The following is a 24,061-nucleotide window of genomic DNA, read 5'->3' as shown; positions in this document are numbered from 1 at the left end:
GATTTTTGTTTCTGTTTAATGAATTTTCCTTAGTATTTCCTATAGGGCAGACTTAGTGTTTGTTTACTTTATAAAGTTTGTATTTTCACATAAATTCTGAATTCTTAAAGACAGCTTTATTTGATCATGTTCTTTGTAGTGTGCTATTAGCAATTTTATCATCATGCAAACATCATTGAGTATACCTACACTAATACCAGCTATGATGTCACTCAATAATAGCCTTATGGAACCACCCTTGTACATGTAGTATCATTGACTGAAATGTCATCATGTGCAGTTTCACACTGTAACCCATAATGTAGAAAATTATTTAGCAATAGAGACTAGGGACAGGAGTAGGTAGGGATAAATGAGGAGAGATTGATCAATAGGTACTAAATTATAGCTAGTAGTAAGATGTTCTGGTATGCTACTGTACAGAAGGGTAACTAAGATAACATAATGTGCTGTAAATTTCAAAAACAAAAAGAATGCTGAATGTTTTCACCATAAAGAAATGAGGAATGTTTGAGGATTCATTAAGGACTCAGTTTGACATTATTTAAATATTACACAACAAATATATGTACACAAACATCACATGATATACCATAAATATGAATTTTTCTTTTTTTTTTTTTTTTGATACTGGGGTTTGAACCCAGGGACATTTTACCACTGAGCTACATCCCCAGCCCTTTCTTTATTTTTAATTTTGACACAAGGTCTTGCTAAATTTCTGAGCCTGGCTTCAAACTTGTGATCCTTCTGCCTCAGGTCTCCAAGTAGCTGGGATGACAGGCATGCATCGCCACAACAGGTTAACTTGTACAATATTTATGCTTTAAGGTATCAGTTAAACATTTAAGTTAAACATATACAATTTTAAAACTTTTATCTCATTTTAAGAATTCTAATAAACTTATATCAAACATAAATATGCCTTTACACTAATCAACTGGGTATATCCCAAGCTTCTGGTTATGGTGAGAGTTATAGGAATCCACACATGAGATAAATATCATAAACTCTAGAGAAGAGCACACTGTAAAATGATACATAAAAAAACTGGTGTAGTCCAAGCCCATTCTGTGATCCAGTTAATTACATTGCACCAACATTAATATTTCTTTTGATAATGTATTCTAATGTATAAAATTATACTATTAGAGGAATCCGAGGAATTAGAGGAATCTGAGGAATCTGACCTTTCAGTGCTTTGTCTTAAACCTGTGATTCTATAATTACATAAAAATAAAAATTTTAGAAATATATACATTTTGACAATAAATCATGTTATCATTAGCCAAATGTACACAGTTTAGTGACTCCTACTCTCCCTTTCCAGACTTTATAGTTATTTTATAGAACTTTCCTGAGGTAATATAGCAAGACAGCTAAGTATAAAGGAAAAGTCCATGGTTCCTACATTGGCAGGAAAATGGGACCATCATCTTACATGAATTGCTAGACTCAAAACATCAAGGATCATCTGTTTTCTCTCATATACAGGATTCAGAAAAAAAGGGGGGAAAGAAGGACATATGAAAATAGGACACTGCTAGGGTAGAGGAAGAAGATCAGAGAGAGGGAAAAGGGGAAGGGAAGAGGCTATACTGGGGAATGAAACTGATCAAATTTTGTTAGGTGCTTATAAAAATGTTCCACAATTAATCCCACTATTCTGTATAATTATTATTTTTCAATGGAAAAAAAAGAATGGGCCATTAAAAAATTGTGAATCTCTCAACAGAATTCAGGTGAAAAAATATTTTCTCACCATCTCCCAAAACTGCATCTGAAATATGGCTGAATTCTGGAGAGAGAAATGTAGATAAGAGTGATACATGCCACTTCTAGGCATGTATCTGTCTGTCCTATAAAACTCTTCAATGGAATCCTCTACCCATTATCTTTTTCTAACTGGATGGCAAAACTTGAGGTGACTTTGGAAACCACACATTGAAAATGGCAGAGCCTTTGTCAGCTGGATAGCATGAAACGTGCCTTCCACACCCCAGTGCTAACTGAATCTTGAGAGCCTATCCATTATAGCAACTGGCATACCTCTACCAACACTTGGAGAATATTAAAACAAGTCAGTAATCTTAGTATTAAATAACAGATTAAATCTGAATGATAACTCATTGCCATGCTGGAATCTTGGCAAGTTCAAATTGCACACTTTTCAGTCTTTAACAGGATAATAAAATTTCCTTTCCATGCTTAAATCTTCAAAAGAGTGAAATAACATCACAGATATAAAGTTTAGTGACAGATTTTAAAATACCAAGGAGGAAAAAGAGATCATTAAAGAGTGAGGTTCATAAGCAAACTCTGACTTCCATACCCATGCTTGAAGGAATGACGGTCAAGGCCCCAGACATGACTGAGTTCTCAGATAAATTCAAACAAAACAATGTAACAGAGCAAACTGAAAGTTCACTTGAGGTTAAGGTCAGGTTTAAAAAAAGAAAACGAAGGCATGGAAATAAGGAAGCTTAAAAAAAAAAAAGGTTAAGAGATAAAAGGATGTGAACACTTCTAAAAAAGAAAGAGATTTTTTTATTCAATAATGAAAGTCAAGTTTACAATAAGGAACAGTATACAGATGTTTGGGATTTAGTATTAGCATGAAAGGACAAAATATCATTTGAAGCAAATATGCCTTATAACAGGTATTGTTTTTCATGACATTACTTATAAAAACAATGCAAGTTAAATTGGTGGCTTAACAGCTACAGACAGAAATTTAAATTAAAAGATTTTACCCTATGCCTCCTCACCCTCAGCTGGAATTAACAAATAGAAAAGTCTTACTAGAAGATTACTGAGAACCCCTTTTATATAAAATATAAGTCAACTATAGTTGCATTCCTTACTGGATACTTATGTAGTATTATATTTGAACAGTAACTTCTATGATAGGAAGAAAGGCCTGGAATAGCATTCAAATATCAATATCAACATAGTAATATCATAATTTGCAGCAGAAAATGATACAATACTCCAAGCATTACCATCTTAGGCTAAAGGGAATTTTCTTCTTAAAGATTCTTCCCATGGCTCCCTTCATGTCTCTGTTCCTCAAGCTATAGATGAAGGGATTCAGCATGGGAGTGACCACCATGTACATCAGAGTCATGACAGTATCTTTCACAGAATTATTAGCCAATGGATATAAGTAGAGTCCAAGGACTGTCTCACTGAACAGCAACACCACAGAGAGATGGGAGCCAGAGGTGGAGAAAGCCTTGGGGAACACCTTGAGCAAAAAGGACCGTGAAAATGGAGAACACAATGCATCCATAGGAAATAACAATGAGGACAAAGGGAATGACAAGAATGAGGCCTGCTGTGATGAATATCACCAATCCACTGACGTGAGTGTCAGAGCAGGCCAGCTCCAGAAGGGAAGATATGTCACAGAAAACATGGGGGATCACATTCTCCACACAGAAACACAATCTGGCCATAAGCAGGGTGTGGAACATGCTATGGAACAGAGTCAGCACACAGGACAGCACCATCAGGGACAGACAGAGCTTGGGACTCTTGATAGTGGTGTAGTGCAGGGGAAAGCAGATGACCACATAGTGGTCATAGGCCATGGCCACTAGAAGGAAGCTCTCAAAGTCTGCAAAAAACTGGTCAGGCAGCCTTCAAAGGGAATGGAGAGAATTTGACTCTGCATGTTCTGCAGCAATTTGGGCACTGTGATAGAGGAAAAGCAGAGGTCAAGAAGGACAAGTTGCTGACAAACAAAGACATGGGAGTGTGAAGATGGGAGTCCAGGCCTCAAAACCAAGATGGTGGACTAGAGAGTGACTGCATCTCATGTCACTCCAGAACTCAGGATTCAAGAAGAGGAGGTATTGAGAGACTCGGAACCAACTCAGAGCCACTGGGTGAGTCTCTCCCACTGGGCGAGGCTCAGCCCAGGCAGCAGGCCTGGACAGCAGGCAGCTTCATAGAGCAGGGCCAGGCAGCGAGAGGCTTCCATGCACAGCCAGGCTACCTCCGGCAGCAGGCCCAGTCCGCAGGCAGCTTCTCGGAGCAGGGCCCGGCAGCAAAGGCTTCCGTGAACAGCCAGGCTACCCGCCCCCACAGCACGTCCAGTTCACAGGTGGCTTCTCAGAGCAGGGCCAGGCAGCAAGAGGCCTCCGTGAACACCCAGCCTCCCGCTTCCGCACACATCCAGCCCCACTCCTGGGCCCAGCAGTGGGCCCTGACAGTGGGCAGCTTCTCGGAACAGGGCCAGGCAGTGAGAGGCTTCTGCGAGCAGCCAGGCTCTCCCTTCTGTGCACGGCCAGGCTCCCTCTGGTAGGAGGCCCGATCCTCACGCAGCTTATCAGAGCAGGACTGCCCAGTGAGAGGCTTTCACACACAGCTAGTCCCTGACCCCTGACCCAGTGGCGGGCCCCAACAGCAGGCAGCTTCTCAGAGCAGGGCCAGCCAGCGAGAGGCTTCCATGCACAACTAGGCTCCCCTGACTGGGGCGGCAGGCCGACACAGGCATAGACCAGCCATGCCCCAGCCTGAAGTCTAGTTCCACTTTGGCAGACCATCAGTCAACAAGTGGAGGCGCCTCTGCCCACTACCAGGGAATATACCCCACCTGAGGCCACCACCCTAGAGGGGCAGCATTCTTGGTGAGCAATGCATTATCAAGTTCCTCCAAGACTTCAGGCTACTGAAGGCTAGGAGGTGATACACTGAAAATACACAGGGACACTATAAGCCGGTAGAGGAAATCTGTAATATCTCAGAGTTCCACTGATACCTGACCAATATGAGAAAACAAGGGAAGAAAATGTCCCAAACAAACCTAGAAACTATATCAATAAAACTCAATGACAGCATGGCAGAAGAAATGTCCGAAAGGGAGTTCAGAATGTACATAATTAAAACAATCAGGGAAGCAAACGAGGAGATGAAAGAGCAAATGCAGGCATTGAAGGAGGAGATGAAAGAGCAAATGCAGGCATTGAATGATCATTCCAATCAGCAGTTAAAAGAGCAAATACAGGAAGCAAAAGATAATTTCAATAAAGAGTTAGAGATACTGAAAAAAAAAAAACAAATAGAAATCCTTGAAATGAAAGAAACAATAAACCAAGTTAAAAACTCCATAGAAAGCATAACCAATAGGATAGAACACTTGGAAGACAGAATCTCAGATATCAAAGACAAAATATTTAATCTTGAAAACAAAGTTGAACAAACAGAGAATATGGTAAGAAATCATGAACAGAATCTACAAGAATTATGGGATGTCATGAAAAGGCCAAACAAGAAGTACTGGGATTGAGGAAGGCTCAGGGAAACAAACCAAAAAAATGAACAATCTATTCAATGAAATAATATCAGAAAAATTTACAAATCTGAAGAATGAAATGGAAAACCAGGTACAAGAGACTTATAGGACTCCAAATATACAAAATTACAACAGACCCACACCAAGGCACATTATTATGAAAATACCTAACATACAAAATACAGACAGAATTTTAAAGGCTGCGATAGAAAAGAATCAAGTTACATTCAGGGGAAAAACAATATGAAAATCAGCAGATTTTTCAATCCACAACCTAAAAGCTAGAAGGGCCTGGAACAACATTTTTCAAGCTCTGAAAGAAAAGAGATGCCAACCAAGAATCTTATACCCAGCTAAACATACCTTCAGATTTGACAAAGAAATAAAATCCTTCCATGATAAACAAAAGCTAAAAGAATTTACAAAAATAAAGCTGGCATTGCAGAACATTCTCAGCAAAATATTCCATGAGGAAGAGAAGAAAACCAATGAGGCAAATCAGCAAAGGGAGGAACTATCCTAAAGGAACAGCCAAATAAAGGAGAAACCAAGTCCTGTCAAAAAAAAAAAAAAATGAGCCAAATGACCAGGAATACAAATCATATCTCAATAATAACCCTGAATGTTAATGGCCTGAACTCATCAATCAAAAGACATAGACTGGCAGATTCAATTAAAAAGAAAGATCCAACAAAATGCTGCCTGCAAGAGACTCATCTCATAGAAAGAGACACCCACAGACTAAAGGTGGAAGGATGGGAAAAAACATACCATGCAAAAGGACTCAGCTAAAAAGCCGGAGTATCCATCCTCATATCAGATAATGTGGACTTCAAGCCAAAGTTAGTCAGAAGGGATGAAGAAGGACATTTCATACTGCTTAAGGGAAGCAAGACATAACAATCATAAATATCTATGCCCCAAACAGTGGCTCATCAATGTATGTCAAACAAATCCTTCTCAATTTCAGAAACCAAATAGACCATAACACAATAATACTAGGTGATTTTAACACACCTCTCTCACCACTGGACAGATCCTCCAAACAAAAATTGAAAAAAGAAACCATAGATCTCAATAACACAATCAATAATTTAGTCGTAACAGACATATATAGAATATATCATCCAACGAGTAAGAAATACACTTTTTTCTCAGCAGCACATGGATCCTTCTGTAAAATAGACCATATTTCATGCCATAAAGCTAATGTTAGCAAATACAAGAAGATACAGATAGTACCTTGTATTCTATCAGATCATAATGGATTGAAATTAGAAATAAATGACAGAATAAAAAACAGAAACTACTCCAATACCTGGAGATTAAATAATCCATTATTGTACATGAATGGATACAGAAGAGAACAGGAAGGAAATAAAAAAATTCTTAGAAGTAAACGAGAACAAAGACACATCATATCAAAATCTCTGGGACATGATGAAAGCAGTATTTAGAAGAAAATTTATTTCATGGAGCACATTCAATAAAAGAAGAAAAAAATCACAAATAAATAACCTAACACTACAGCTCAAAGCCCTAGAAAAAGAACAGAGCAACACCAAGAGTAGTAGAAGACAGGAAATAGTTAAAATCAGAACTGAAATCAATGAAATTGAAACAAAAGAAACAATCAAAAAAATGACAAAATAAATAGTTCTTTGAAAAAAGTAAACAAAATTGATAAACCCTTAGCAACACTAACAAAGAAAAGGAGAGAGAAAACTCAAATCACTAAAATTCGGAATGAACAAGGAAATATCACAACAGACACGACTGAAATACAAAACATAATTAGAAGCTATTTTGAAAATCTATACTCCAACAAAACAGAAAACCTCGAAGACATCAACAAGTTTCTAGAGACACATGAATTACCTAAACTGAACCAAGAGGACATACGCAATTAAAATAGATCAATTTCAAGTAATGAAATAGAAGAAGTCATCAAAAGCCTACCAACAAAGAAAAATCTGGAACCAGATGGGTTCTCAGCCGAGTTCTACAAAACCTTTAAAGAAGAGCTCATTCCAATACTCAAAGTATTCCATGAAATAGAAGAAGAGTGAACCCTCCCAAACTCATTCTATGAAGCCAATATCACACTGATACCTAAACCAGACAGAGACACATAGAGGAAAGAAAATTTCAGACCAATATCCTTAATGAACATCAATGCAAAAATTTTCAACAAAATTTTAGCAAATTGCATACAAAAATATATTAAAAAGATAGTGCACCACAATCAAGTGGGTTTTATCCCAGGGATGCAAGGTTGATTCAACATCCAGAAATCAATAAATGTAATTCACCATATTAATAGACTTAAAGTCAAGAATCACATGATTATTTTGAAAGATGCAGAAAAAACATTTGATAAAATACAGCATCCTTTCATGCTCAAAACACTAGAAAAAATTGGGGTAGTGGGAACATTCCTTAACATTGCAAAAGGCCACCTATGCTAAGCCCATGGCTAATATCATTCTAAATGATGAAAAACTAAAAGCATTCCCCCTAAAAACTGGAAGAACGCAGGGATGCCCTCTTTCACCACTTCTATTCAATATCGTCCTTGAAATTCTAGCCAGAACAATTAGACAGACCAGAGAAATTAAAGGGATACAAATAGGAAGAGAAGAACTCAAACTATCCCTATTTGTTGATGACATGATTACATATTTAGAGGAACCGGGAAATTCCACCAGAAAGCTTTCAGAACTCATAAGTGAATTCAGTAAAGTAGCAGTATATAAAATCAATGCTCATAAATCTAATGCATTTTTATACATAAGTGATGAATCTTCAGAAAGAGAAGTTAGGACATCTACCCCATTCCCAATACCCTCGAAAAAAATAAAATATTTGGGAATCAATCTAAAAAAAGAGGTGAAAGTCCTCTACAATGAGAACTACAGAACACTAAAGAAAGAAATTAAAGAAAACCTTAGAAGATGGAAAGATCTCCCATGTTCTTGGATAGGCAGAATTAATATTGTCAAAATGGCCATACTACCAAAAGTGCTATACAGATTCAATGCAATTCCAATTAAAATCCCAATGACGTTACCTTACAGAAATAGAGCAAGCAATCAGGAAATTCATCTGGAAGAAGAAGAAACCCAGAATAGCTAAAGCAATCTTTAGCAGGAAGAGTGAAGCAGGAGATATTGCAATACCACAACTTCAACTATATTACAAAGCAATAGTACCAAAAACGGCATGGTATTGGTACCAAACTAGACAGGTAGATCAATGGTACAGAATAGAGGACATGGACACAAACCCAAATAAATAAAATTTTCTCATACTAGACAAAGGTGCCAAAAATATGCAATGGAGAAAAGATAGCCTCTTCAACAAATGGTGCTGGGAAAACTGGAAATCCATATGCAACAGAATGAAACTAAACCCCTATCTCTCACCCTGCACAAAAATCAACTCACAATAGATCAAGGACCTCAAAATCAGACCAGTGACCCTTCATCTTATAGAAGAAAAAGTAGGTAAAAATCTTCAACATGTCGGTCCAGGATCAGACTTCCTTAACAGGACTCCCATAGCACAAGAAATAAAAGCAAGAATCAACACCTGGGATAGATTCAAACTAAAAAGCTTTCTCTCAGCAAAGGAAACTATCAGCAATGCAAAGAGAGAGCCTACAGAGTGGGAGAAAATCTTTGCCACTCATACTTCAGATAGAGCACTAATTTCCAGAATATATAAAGAACTCAAAAAACTCTACACCCAGAATACAAATAATCCAATCAACAAATGGGCTAAGGAAATGAACAGACACTTCACAGAAGAAGATCTACAAGCAATCAACAGATATATGAAAAAATATTCAACATCTCTAGTAATAAGAGAAATGCAAATCAAAACTACCCTAACATTCCATCTCACCCCAATAAGAATGGCGATTATCAAGAACACAACCAACAATAGGTGTTGGAGAGGATGTGGGGAAAAAGGTACACTCATACATTGCTGGTAGGGCTGCAAATTAGTGCAGCCACTCTGGAAAGCAGTGGGGAGATTCCTCAGAAAGCTTGGAATGGAAACACCATTTGACCCAGCTATCCCACTCCTTGGCCTATACCCAAAGGACTTAAAATCAGCATACTACAGAGATACAGCCACATCAATGTTCATAGCTGCTCAATTCACCATAGCCAGATTGTGGAACCAAACTAGATGTCCTTCAATTGATGAATGTATAAAGAAACTGTGAGAATGAATGTAACAATGAATGTAACATTGAATGTAACAATGCTGACTCTTCTCCCTTCTGAAATACTCTCATCTACTAGATTCTGTGTGATCACATTTGTTCTGTGATACTTCTATGGACATTTATTGTCAATAGTTATGACTGCTTACTTCTCTTGACAGTGTCTTACATGTCACTGTTTCCTGAGTTTTTCCCTCAACACTATTCCCTTATAATTCTATCGATACAGTCCTATAAGTGCTCACCTAATCCCATGGCATTGATTCCCATTTAAACCTGTGATAAATATCTCTATCACCTTCAATTCTGTATCACCAACTGCTTACTGATTAGCTCTCCATGGGTATACCACAACTATCTGCAGCTCAACAGATCCCAAATGAAACCCATGACTCACTCTACCTTATTCTGATCCACTCCTCCATTCTCTCATACCTCTTTAAAAGGATCTAGGCTCAAGTCAGAAACCTGAGAGTTGTATTTCATCTGTTCGTATCACTCACCATCAACAGCTCATCTAGCAAGCCCTGCAGATTCTGCCACTTCATTCTCTAATTCTTCCACCCTTTATCCCAACTGTCACAGTGTGGATCAGGCTTACAACATACCTTAGCTGGACTTTAGAACAGCCTATTGTTTCATCTCCCTGCTTCCATGCTCTCTCTCCTTCAAACTCATCCCACTCTGGCATTCTGACATTAAAACTCAATCATCATTCTGCTGAAAGTTTCATGGATGCTCATTATTCTTAAGATCAAGGTACAATTCCTTTTAAAAACAAAGAAGAAAAATGTTTCATATTGTGACCCTTAACTACCTCCAGTCTCAACTGACCCCACAAATAACTCTTACATTTCTTCTCTAGCAACGCTGTGGACTTACAGGTCATAATTTCTTGATTCCATCCTTTCACAATTGCTGTTCCTCTTGCCTTGCCCTGTCTTCCCTCTCTCCACTTCTCTTGGCTTACCTCACTTATTTTTCAAGATCATTAGTTGTGACTTTCTTAATTATACCTTTCCTTCTTCCTTAAGACTGAATCCTACACTCATCACATAGCTCTCAAACGTCTTGATCTCTTTATTTATAGCCGACTTCCCACCAGAGTGTAAACTCCACACAGGAAAGGCCTGTTTTCATGACTGCAACAGAGCCAGTACCAGCATTGTACCAGAATATGGCCAGTGTTTCATGAGTATTTACCGGTTGTCCTTCAGGCTGAGATATACATTCAGCAAAATTCACAGACAGAAGCGTTGGAATGAATGTGACCTAACTTTCCTATGTACTCTACCATTAATAAAAAGATTATAAGTGGTGAAATTTAATCAATATTTCTACAACATGGAAAAATCCTTGGAAAATGGGGATGGAAAACAGGAATTTATCATACCTGAAAAAGTATCCTGAAGAAAAGAATGTGAGGAATGGGAGGAGAGGAGGGCCACCTCGTAGTGAGGAATCTGCAAACTTTCTGTTCAAGGGCATTGTGGGAAGTAGATATGGTTCGAGGTGGGCGCCTCACCTGTCAGCTTCCCTGGGCTCTGGCCCTTGGTTCCTTTGAGCTCGGTGCTTTCAGGACAGGGCAGTGGCATCCAGGTCACCATGTAAATAGCAATGGATATAACCTACACACAGAGAATCACCTTTGGAGCTTTCAGTTTTATTTAAGAGTGCCCAAGACATTTCATAATCACTGTCATGGGATCTGTGACAGGAACTATGAGTAAGTGCTCATGAAAGGATTTGGAGCAGCTTTTGCCCATTCTAAGGGCTTGCAGCCACCAACTCTCATGTGGTTACTGTCACGGGTGGGAAAGAACAAACTGCCCTACCTCTCAGCTGCTCAAGTGCTCAGCCCTCTTGGTTGAGGGCCAATTTGCCACACCCCCGCCCCGTCTCCCTGCTTGGCTCCTGGTTCCTGGCTCCTGCTGTTTTGCTAGGAAGCTGGAAGATGCTGAGAGCAGCCCACCTGGTACTCTGCACACAGAAGGTGGTTCTTGATTCCATGTGCCAGCTACCCTGGTTTCATGAATGTTGGGGCAGGGTTCTGTTTGCATCTGGATTATACAGTTAAATCAACTGTGGACTTTATCTTGCCTTTGTTTTAGAAATTTCTACCTATAAAACTATGTTAGGCCTCTTGTGCTTCAAGGAATCCCATGGGCTCTGAGTCCAGTGTGCTTAAAATCTTACTGGTAACAATTTATTATTGAATGGTGAACAATACTGATGGATAAAGGAGGACTTTGTTGTTGTTTTTCCTTTAAGAAGATAGCTGTGAAAGGATGACAACTGGAAGGCTTTGGTGACACCTTTAATAAAAATGCAAGAGGACTTTGGTTTATGCTGTGCACATACTTCTGAAAAGTTGAGGTGACTTTAAAGCAGGGGACTCGCCCACTGAAAGAAACCCAAAAGGTGACCCCTTTGGAAATATACAAAACCATCTTTTTGTGTTACAAATCCATTTCTCAGGATGTGTGTTATTTACACCAAGTGAGACAGACTTATGCAAAAATAAAGATTTGGGGATTTTAAATCTGACTTGAGAAAGAGAGAACCTGCCAACTGAACTGTGAAACCACCTCTTTATCAGAATTCATATTAGTTTGAAATAGCACAAGTGCACACTTCTTCTAAATCAGATTTAAAAAACTCTTGTCCTGCAGTTGTGATCTCATTGTGTATACACAACTAGGAAAGGTTCAAGGGAGTTGCAGAGAGTGAGGGTGGAGACCCTGCCATGCACCCTCTCCCCAATAAATCAACTTATTTGCTGATTAAAAAATAAAAGTATCCTGAAGAATGTCATATAACTTGGGGAATCAAGACCCTCAGGTGGGTAGAATCTAAGACACTAGCTCATTCACCCTCCTGACTACTTACCCAGGGTGTCTGAGGATGACTTTAGAGCCCAGATTCAAGATCCTGCTCCCCTTTATTCTTTATGGGCTATGAAGTCACAGTCTCTATAGTCATCAGCCATGTCTGCAACGTCCTGTTCACATCCTTCATTCTACTCATCCCTGGACCTAAAGGGCTCTGTATCCCAGAGGAGTCCACATCCTGGAGGAGCTCATTAAAAACAAAATAATTACCCAGTACTGCCCTAGGAAAATTTCTCTCAGAGTCCTGTATTTTTGACTGATTACAGCCACTGATCACTCCTGACTACACTCTGGGGCAAGGTAGGGGGGATGGAGAAAAGCTCCATGATGCACGCTTACCCATTGCTTTGTCTAAGGAATGGAACAATCTTGTGTAACTGGAGCCTCCATTTTGGGAGGTGAACAACAGTAAAACCATAAATTAAGCAAAAACCAGACTGTGAATGTCTCAGGAGTATAAGAGTTTATGCTTTACCCTGTGGACAAGAAGCTATCAGTAATCTCTGAGATGAGTACCACCATGAAAGACACATATTTTGGAAATTTTCCAAGGGTGGAAGAATCTGACTCCTCATAAACATACCCCAGGAGATAAGCCTCCCATATTTATAGGGATCAGAATTCAACAACTCAAAGATATACAGATATACAGGAAGGACAGGGATAAAAGATGAACTCTCCCAGGTCATGTTCCATTTTTCCTCAGGTCAAAAGAGAAAAGAAATTCCAGATTTTCATCCCACTGAGTTAATTCTAGCTTCTTATCTCTTTAGGAAAATTTTAATAGTATCCATCACCACCATCCCCCCAACTGGTATCTAGATCAGATTACCTCACTGTCAGCTTTTCCTTACCCACAACTGATTATGAAACTATAATTGATATTTATAACTCCTTCCACACCTGTTCCATGTTTCCTTTTTCATCACTTCAGCTAGATTCAACCTTCAATCCTAGGGAATCTAAATCCTCAGTATTTTTCCCTTTATTGGGTTACTGTAATAGTTTCCCATTAACTTTTACTTGTGACACATCTCCAAAAAAATCTCCTAGATATCAGAATGGTCTCTTAGTGGGAAGCAAAATTCTGTGAATATGTTATTTGACTTAATAATTAAAGATGTCCTGCTACCATCCCTTTGATTCCCAGAAGTATGAATCATGTATATGGGAAAAACACCATCATATATGGGTTTCTGGTTCAAAATACATGTCATGTTCTGTAAGAGACTACAATTACTTTTCTGGGACTACTAATTTTTGTTATTCTGTTTACTATTTTGTTTCCCGCACTTGAAAAAATGCTTGAAATAGAGTAGATTCTCATTAAATATTTGAAGTACTGCTTTCTTTGTGGCACATGTACTAAAACCCAAATGACACAGAGAAGATGACCACAGGGAAAAGTATTTCAGAATGAGAAATGGCAGGCAGGTTAGTATAGCTATAGTTAGTATTGTAAATAGTGGGAAAGAACCCAAATACCCAGCACTAGTTTGTACCTTGTTACCTGTTGTTAAGACATTTTAGGAGATATCACTAGTCCACATCTCTTCATCTATCTACTATCCTGTAGACCAAGGAAAAAGACCAACTGGGATATGACTGCAGTAGCCTGTCCAAAAGGCAGAAAGAGGATGGGAAAGAAGGAAGGAAAGTGATATGACATACAGATTAGAAGGAACAGAATGAAATGAAATGATATCAAGGAAAAGGAACACAGGATGTGTTCCTTGGTATCTCAGTTGAACTGTGATTAAAGTTATATAAGGTTAGTTATCTCCATAAAAATAATTACCTTTTATAGCTTAAACTACATTAAGCAGGCATCTTTTAAATCCTTACCTTTTTCCTAGTATTTTATACACCAAAGAAATAGAATAAATGCTGTTCTTCAAATTTAAAAAAAAATGAAGTAATTAAATGAACCACATAGACCAGCAGTTCCAGAACAACACTTAATAATAGTACACAAGAGGAATGGTACTGATAGTGAGAATGCCTTTAGTAATCCAAAGTGAGACACTGGCTTTTGGGCTGTCTCAGATGTATTATTATCCCATGTTGAAAAAGCACCCGTGTATTTCTATTATACTGAGGATTTTTATCTGAAATGGTCACTGAATCTTAGCAAATGCACCCTATCTTTCAAAAACTATGTCCACATTTTTTAAAGGATTTAAATATTTTAATTGAAGAAATAAAATACAGAAAAACAGTAGCTCCATAACTATACAAATGATAAATTAAACAGTATCAGAAAATGTTTTAATTCATACTATTTAAATTTCATTCATTACTTTAGTATAATAACTCATCTCAGCATCTACAATTTTAACAAATGTCTGGAATGTTTTTTGTTCAGCAACAGATGCTGGTCTGACAGAAACACATTTGAAAAGATTCTTTTTCTGGTCATAGTTTCCAACACACCTATGAACTCGGCCTCTAATCAGTCTCGGAAGTTCACGATCCTGTTTTTCAAAACACAAGTATTTTTAAATATTATTACTTCATCCAAGTTTTAATTTTTTAACATATAATGTAGCAACTAGACAGGCCTCACCTTACAGTTTTCTCACCTGAGTCAGGGCCCCACTGCTGACAAAGACTATTAACAGTTAGTTATATATGGATGCCCTGTCACAGAGTAAAGAACCTAACTTGGATAGGGCTTGTTACAAGATAGCAAGATGCTGCTTCTTAAAAGACTTAATTCCTAATGTAATGGCACATAAATTATCAACTCTTCTGTCAGACTGCCTGAGTTCCACTTTCAATATATAGCAGAACAGATGGTTCAGATCAACTAACTCCCAGCTAGGAAGCAAAATAGCTGGACTTTTAAAAATTGTTTAAAATCCCCTGCACAGGCATCAGAGACATATCAAAGCAGTGAGGAATTAAACAAACCTCATTTGGGAGAGCATGGAAGTTCAGGATGAAGATTGATTTGGGGGGTGCATCTCCTTTAAGGTATCTACCAATTACCGAAAGGTAATTTACAGTCTAAGTACTGAGTAGAGATTTTAAAAATCTTAGAGCTGGGAAAACAAAAAATGCAGTCTGATGGCCCCAAGGAAAGAGATTCTAACAGTCACTCCCAACCCACCCCAGGTTTAGGATTGCAACCAAAACAAAGCTACACATTAGAGGGAACTGGTTAATCAGAATAAAAGACCAGAAATCTCCAAATCCCCTCAATCATGAATAAAACTAAAGCATTCTGAAATTGCTTTCACTTAAAAGGTCATAAAAAGCACTTAAAATAAATGATGATTTTAAAAAAGAACTAAAATAAAATGAAGAATTTCCCTTCTTCAAAAGTCACCATTAAAAGTGAAAAAAAGCTTGGGGATGAGGCTGTAGCTCAGTGGCAGAGTGCCTGCCTGGCACTTGTGAGGCACTGGGTTCTGTCCTCAGCACCACATAAAAATAAACAAATAAAGGTCTGCTGTTCATCTACAACTACAAAAAGAACATTTTTTAAATAATAGTACTGAGATATAATTTTTTTTAAAAAAGTGAAAAAGCAAACCATGGAGTATGAGAAAAATATTTGCAGTAAATATTACCAAAAAAAAAATTGTACCTAGAACTTTTTTTTCAAAAAAATCCCATAAATCAATAAGAAAAAGGCCAATATTTCAATAGGAAAAAATAGCAAAGACCTAAACAGATTTTATGAAAGAAGATTTTTAAATGGCCAGTAAACATATGAAATGGTGCTCAACACCACCAGGACAGAGAAATGAGATAACACTAAACTTACTATGGAAGACTACAATAAAAAAGACAAGTGTTGATAAGAATGCAGAGAAACCATGACTCTCCTACACTCCTTGTTGATGTGTGAACTGATACAAACCATGGAAAATTCTTTGGCAATAACCACTTGTACTAACTCTCATAATCTGAATTTTACTTCTACCAATACATCAAACAGAAATGCATGCATATGCACAAGAAATATACACAAGAAAGTTCATATTCATTATGCTTATTATTCATAACTGCAAAAAAACTTTTCAACTAGCCCAAATACCCATCAACAATAAAATGAAATTCTAAATTGTGGAATATTTGCATAACTGAATATATACATAGCAACATATATGCAATAACATGCAATAACATAGATGAATCCTTCAAACACTGTATTGAGTGATAACCATACATTTTAAGAAGAAATACCATATGATACTATTTATATAAATTTTAAAAGCAGTTATAATTAATTTATGACATGAAAAGTCAGAATAGTAATTACTTTTAGGTAGGAGGCACTGAATGGGAAGAGTTACAATGGGGCTTCATAGGTGATGACCACATTTTACTTCTTAACATGGGAAGTGTTCACTTTGATGCTTCATAGAGTTAGACAGTTATGATTTGTACACATTTGTGTATATGTTATACTTCAATAACCAGGTTTTAAAAAACAAACTGGAAAAATAAATATTCAAGATATTAAAGTAATTAACATAACGATTACTATTTCTTGATTACCTACTGTATGTCAGGCACTGTGCATTTGTTTTATCATTTTATCTCCACAACCACCTTTCAAAGTAGGAATTCATCTCCCCATTTGCAGATTTTTTAAAAACCTGAAGCTCAAATAGTTTGAGCTGCTTACTTATGTCATAAGGCTGGTAAATGGTGACGTATACTAACATTGGAATCCAAGTGTGACTTCAGAATTGAGGCCAGTTTCAGTATTAAAGTCAAGCCCTTTTACAAAATATGTGGGTCTTATAAGGTTACCAGCCTCCTTTGGGATCTCTAGCATTTTTTGTCACCAAGCCTCTTGCCCATATCCTAGGCCACTCCTGCCTTAACTTCAGAATTCCTGCCCCCAACCCTTCACTTACTAACTCCACACTGTGGTAATGATATACTACTTGTAGCTCCCTCAACAAATCAGACTTTCTCTTAGCTTCATGTCTTTGCATATGCTGCCCCCTCACCTTAAAATCAATCTTCCCTACCTCTTGCCCTACCAACACTTTGTCTTAGTTGGCTCTTATGAGTTCTTAAATATCTAAGATAATATAGATTATGATCTCCTTTAAAGTCTTTCTCTGATCTGATCCACCCTTCTACCTACATGTGTAGCACCCTGTTTATACCTCTATCATACCATAGTGTAACATAATCTGTCTTTCTCTTTGAGATTATAAATTCTTTGAGAAAAGGAGCCATAAACACTTATATTTCACATTATATCCCTTGCACCCAGTGCAGTGCTTGGCACACAGAAGGCTCCCCAGGTTAGTTTAACAAACAAACAACTTTAATATCTGAATGAAAAGCAAACAAAATATTTAAAGTACTAAACAAATGGAATTTCTATTGCAATGAAATTATAGCCTGCATTTTTGTTTTGTTGGCAAAGAATGCTTTTAAAAATACTTACGATTTCATAAAATACACAAGGCAGAGTATTTTTCCCATCTCTCATAAGAAAAGTCTTTGAATGATATGGGCCAGGTGTAACAGCTGAATCGAGAACAGCTAAACCACATTGAAATAAGGGGGAAAATCAATGTTGGAAATGCAAATAAAATGTAACAAAGATGTTGATATTTAAATTCTACAGCAACCTTTTGTAGTTCTATTTATAGTAATAAAGAAGACATTTTTTAAAGGAATGGTATTTCTCAAATAATTTTAAACTAAAGAAAAATTTGAACCCTTTCTTAATTAGAAACAGATTATAGGTCAAGTTTGTACAATTAACAATGGTGGGCCATCTGAAGCTTTTTCCATACACTGTGTTCTCTCCAGTGGTTAAATCCCCAGACCAGTCTACTGCATTATAATAACAAGTACACTACTATAACAAGCATGACAGTTTAATAGAAAAACACTGAATTATAATCAGAAGTCATGCATTCTAGTCCCAGTTCTTCAACTTACTAATATTTTGAAACTTCAAGAAAACTGGTTTTTAAATTTATCTTTATTGTATGCTTTTCAAGTATAAACAAGATACATATATATATATATGGTATTGAAAATGTAAAACAATTAGTACAGATAAGCAAATTAACATATTCATCATCTTTCCTAGTTACCTTTTTGCATGTGATAAGAGCACCTAAGATCTACTCTCTGCAATTTTCAACATACATTAATATTAACTACAGTACTCCAGCAATACATTAATTAGATCTCTAGGCTTATTCATTGTACAACACTGAAAGTTTTTATCCTTTCACCTACATCTTCCCATTTCCTTCCCTTGAACAAATTGTTCAACCTCTTTACAAAAGCTGTTTCTTTATCTATAAAAATCCTAATGCTAATTCATGCTTAGCTTCAAAAATTTTTATCAAATTACATTATTTATTCCTTCAATAACCATATACTGACTACTGGTAGTGGGCATTTGACATTTTGAGGTCCATTTAAATTTACCCTAATAAGATCCAGATTTTCCTTTAGAAAACCTCTACAATTAACAAATCTATTCTCCATTCTTATATTTGGATGAGCTTTGTCCCCATTCCAAGATCCAAGGGTTACCTGTGATTGACTTAAGCTACTCAGCATAATCCACTGCCCAAATATACAGTTCAGGGTTTCTGTGATGGGTACGTTACCAGTCAGAAACAATGATAAACAAAAGTTCATTCATTAATTTCTGGGAAAGAGCAACCAAAAGAAATTCATCTAAGAACGTGACAGTACAGTTTAAGTCTAAAACAGGTCAGGAAAGGCTTGTTTCTTTTGAAAGCTTCTGGACACTGCATTCTTTGACGTATGATTCCTTCCTCCATCTCAAAGCTGTCAAGGTAGTATCTTCCAATCTCTCCCTGACACTGACCTTCCTGCTTCCCTCATATAGTTACATCAGGCCCACAAATAATCCAAGATAATCTTCCCACTTTGAGATCCTTAAATTTAACCATATCATCCAAGTACCTTCAGCCACATAATATAATATTCATAGGCTTTGGGAATTAGGACACAGACATCTTAGGGACCAACAGTCTGTCTACCATAGGTGCTATTATTAAAACTGTAATTCTTTGAATATACTTCAGGGAGCAGCAAAAATAAGACTTTTATTTCAAAGGAAAAGAACTAACCCGAGATAGAAGTTAAAGCAATGAAGAAACACCATGGCTAAATCTCAAAAGCAATATTGGATGAAAATGCAAGCTGTGTATTTCTATAATACATAAACCAAAAATATAAGCGTATGGAATCAAATGTGTATTACAAAGCTAAAAATATCTTAAGACATAAAAGATACAGTAAATGGAGCAAGCGCGGCGAGCTCCGGCCCACAGGTTGCTTCAGGGATCAGGACAGGGCAGCCAGGGACTTCCCCAAGCAGCCCGGCTCCCTACAGCAGGAAGTGCCTTTCTAGGCTAGCTTCTCAGAGCAGACCACCCATTGAAAGCCTTTCTACACAGAGCCAGCCACAAGTCCCCAAGCTAGCGGAGACCTCCGACCCGCAAGCAGCCTCTGGGAACAGGGCAGGGCAGGCAGAGACCTCTCCAGGCGGCCCTGCCCCCTCCGGCCACAGGCTTTTCCATGGGGCAATCCAGGAGGGCGGACTAGAGGGTGACTGCATCTCCAGTCGCTCCAGAACCCAGGATTCAAGAAGGGGAGGCATTGAGAGACTCGGACTAAAACAGAGCCACGGGGTGAGTCTCCCCCACCCAGTGAAGCTCGCCTGGGCGGAAGGCCCGGATTCGGGCGGCTTATAAGAGTAGGGCAGGGCAGCTAGAGTCTCCCCCAGGCAGCCCCGTGCACTCTGGCGGTGGGCTCCTCCCACAGGGCCAGATTGTACAGCTTCTCAGAGCAGGCCACCCAGTGAGAGCCTTTCCACACAGAGCCAGCTCCAAGCCCTGGAACCAGTAGCGGGCTAGGGGCAGCTTTCTTCGGAAGCACTGTATTATCAAGTTACTCCAAGACTTCAGGCTACTGAAGGCTGGGAGGTGATATACTGGAAATCTACAGGGACACTATAAGTCAACAGAGAAAATCTGCAATATCACAGAGTCCCACTGACATCTGACCAATATGAGAAAACAAGGGAAGAAAATGTCCCAAACAAACCTAGATACTATATCAATAAAACCCAATGACAGCATGGCAGAAGAAATGTCAGAAAGGGAGTTCAGAATGTACATAATTAAAACAATCAGGGAAGCAAACTAGGAGATGAAAGAGCAAATGCAGGCATTGAAGGAGGAGATGAAAGAGCAAATAAAGGCATTAAATGATCGCACCAATCAACAGTTAAAAGAGCAAATACAGGAAGCAAAAGATAATTTCAATAAAGAGAGATACTGAAAAAAAAAACAAACAAAAATCTTTGAAATGAAGGAAACAATAAAACAAGTTAAAAACTCCATAGAATGCATAACCAATAGGATACAACTCCTGGAAGACAGAACCTCAGACATTGAAGACAAAATATTTAATCTTGAAAACAAAGTTAAAGAGAATATGGTAAGAAATCATGAACAGAATCTACAAGAATTATGGGATATCATGAAAAGGCCAAATTTAAGAACTATTGGAATTGAGAAAGACTTAGAGAAACAAACCAAAGGAATGAACAATCTATTCAATGAAATAATATCAGAAAATTTCCCAAATTTGAAGAATGAAATGGAAAACCAGGTACAAGAGGCTTATAGGACTCCAAATATACAAAATTACAACAGACCCACACCAAGGCACATTATTATGAAAATACCTAACATACAAAATAAAGACAGAATTTTAAAGGCTGCGAAGAAAAGAATAAAATTACATTCAGGGGGAAACCAATAAGAATATCAGCAGATTTTTCAATCCAGACCTTAAAAGGTAGAAGGGCCTGGAGCAACATTTACCAAGCCCTGAAAGAAAATGGATGCCAACCAAGAATCTTATACCCAGCAAAACTTACTTTCAGATTTGACAAAGAAATAAGATCCTTCCATGATAAACAAAAGACATAGACAAACCAAAGAAATTAAAGGGATACGAATTGGAAAAGAAGAACTCAAACTATCCCTGTTCACTGATGACATGATTATATATTTAGAGGAACCTGGAAATTCCACCAGAAAACTCTTAGAACTCATAATTGAATTCAGTAAAGTAGCAGGTTACAAGATCAATGCTCATAAATCCAATGCATTTTTATACATAAGTGATGAATCTTCAGAAAGAGAAATTAGGAAAACTACCCCATTCACAGTAGCATCGAAAAAAATAAAATACTTGGGAATCAATCTCACAAAAGAGGTGAAAGACCTCTACAATGAGAACTACAGAACACTAAAGAAAGAAATTAAAGAAAACCTTAGAAGATGGAAAGATCTCCCATGTTCTTGGATAGGAAGAATTAATATTGTCAAAATGGCCATACTACCAAAAGTGCTATACAGATTCAATGCAATTCCAATTAAAATCCCAATGACATACCTTACAGAAATAAAGCAAGCAATTATGAAATTCATCTGGAAGAATAAGAAACCCAGAATAGCTAAAGCAATCCTCAGTAGAAAAGAGCGAAGCAGGGGGTATTGCAATACCAGATCTTCAAGTCTACTACAAAGCAATAGTAACAAAAACGGCATGGTATTGGTACCAAAATAGACAGGTAGATCAATGGTACAGAATAGAGGACACGGACACAAACCCAAATAATTACAATTTTCTCATACTAGACAAAGGTGCCAAAAATGTGCAATGGAGAAAAGACAGCTTCTTCAACAAATGGTGCTGGGAAAACTGGAAATCCATATGCAATAGAATGAAATTAAACCCCTATCTCTCACCCTGCACAAAACTCAACTCAAAATGGATCAAGGACCTCAAAATCAGACCAGAGACCCTGCAGATTATAGAAGAAAAAGTAGGTCCAAATCTTCAACTTGTTGGCTTAGGATCAGACTTCCTTAACAGGACTCCCATAGCACAAGAAATAAAAGCAAGAATCAACAACTGGGATAGATTCAAACTAAAAAGCTTTCTCTCAGCAAAGGAAACTATCAGTATTGTGAAGAGAGAGCCTAGAGAGTGGGAGAATATCTTTGCCACTCATACTTCAGATAGAGCACTAATTTCCAGAATATATAAAGAACTCAAAAAACTCTACACCCAGAATACAAATAATCCAATCAACAAATGGGCTAAGGAAATGAACAGACACTTCACAGAAGAAGATCTACAAGCAATCAACAGATATATGAAAAAATGTTCAACATCTCTAGTAATAAGAGAAATGCAAATCAAAACTACCCTAAGATTTCATCTCACCCCAATTAAAATGGTGATTATCAAGAACACAGGCAACAATAGGTGTTGGAGAGGATGTGGGGGAAAAGGTACATTCATACATTGCTGGTGGGGTTGCAAATTAGTGCAGCCACTCTGGAAAGCAGTATGGAGATTCCTCAGAAAGCTTGGAATGGAACCACCACTTGAGCCAGATATCCCACTCCTTGGCCTATACCCAAAGGACTTAAAATCAGCATACTACAGAGATACAGCCACATCAATGTTCACAGCTGCTCAATTCACCATAGCCAGATTGTGGAACCAACCTAAATGCCCTTCATTTGATGAATAGATAAAGAAACTGTGGCATATATATACAAGGGAATATCACTCCACCATGAAGAATGATAAAATTATGGCATTTGCAGGCAAATGGATGAAACTGGAGGATATCATGCTAAGTGAGATAAGCCAATCTCAAAAAACTAAAGGACAAATCATCTCACTGATAAGCAGATGAGAACATATAATGGGGAGTAGGAGGGGTTAGCGTTAGGGTTAGGTTTAGGATTAGGGAAAAGGAGGGTGGTAAGAATGGAGGAAGGAAGGACTGTATAGAGGGAAAAGATGGGTTGGAGGGGTCGGGGGGAAGGGAAAAAAATAACAGAATGAATCAAACAACATTGCCCTATGTAAATTTATGATTTTTAATTAAAAAAAAGATACAGTAATTATCCCGAGAGAAACAAATATATGGGAGCTTTAAATACACCTATGACATAGGCATATGGATATTTATTATATTCTCTGTACTTTTCCATATGTCTGGGTTATTTCATAATTTAAAGTAGTATTTATTTAATTTAAATAATGGAAAGAAATATGTTTTTAATCTCTACATCTTATCTTTTCATTCTAGGTAAAATCAAGCTCCAGAAATGTTCTACAACTCTCCTCCTTTTAAATACTAATTTAGAAAACAGATTAGTTATAGGGTGGTTATTCTTATCTGTATTTTTAATTTTCTTTCAGAGTATTTCAGATATGATTTAATTTATATTTGGATGAGCTTTGTCCCATTCAAACACTAGACTTAGAATAAGGAGCTTCAGATTCCAGATTCATTTCTGCTGCTAACTAGTTTCATAATTTTACTCAAGTCTATTTCAATTATTTGCCCCATTTTCTCACATAACTCAAGAGGATAGATTACTTTCAAATTTCTTTACAAATTTAACACTATGAATCAGAAGACTACTGCCACAAATAACCAAATACTTAACTCACACAAATCAATAACAAACCCAACCAAGAACTTAAGAAAATTCTAATAAACCATATCTTCCTTTTGCAAATTTTTTTCAGATCCCACAGGTATTCCTATCAACACTAAAAACTTGT

The 24,061-nt window shown here is 37.4% G+C and overlaps 1 protein-coding gene and 1 pseudogene across 2 annotated transcripts in view; both read right to left on the bottom strand.

The window, feature by feature from the left end:
- Nucleotides 1–2,998: 2,998 nt before the first annotated feature.
- LOC306657723 (olfactory receptor 1468-like) lies at nt 2,999–11,140 on the bottom strand (annotated as a pseudogene). Its single transcript has 2 exons — nt 11,059–11,140; nt 2,999–3,779 (listed from the first exon to the last, which is right to left on the bottom strand). The product of its transcript is annotated as an olfactory receptor 1468-like (transcript).
- A 3,491-nt stretch (nt 11,141–14,631) lies between these two features.
- Nucleotides 14,632–24,061, bottom strand: part of SPATA22 (spermatogenesis associated 22) — a 29,551-nt gene continuing 20,121 nt past the window's right edge. The window contains exons 7-8 of the mRNA XM_079131008.1: nt 17,844–17,941; nt 14,632–14,898 (exon numbers count right to left, since the gene is read on the bottom strand). Of these exons, the coding sequence (XP_078987134.1) occupies nt 14,707–14,898; nt 17,844–17,941 (290 nt within the window). The 3' untranslated portion in view covers nt 14,632–14,706. The remainder of the gene's footprint in view (nt 14,899–17,843; nt 17,942–24,061) is intronic.

This window comes from Sciurus vulgaris, assembly GCF_902686455.1.
Source record: "Sciurus vulgaris genome assembly, chromosome: 3".
NCBI lineage: Eukaryota > Metazoa > Chordata > Mammalia > Rodentia > Sciuridae > Sciurus > Sciurus vulgaris.
Note: the sequence above shows the minus strand (reverse complement) of the source record. Positions and strands in the feature narration are given on the sequence as shown.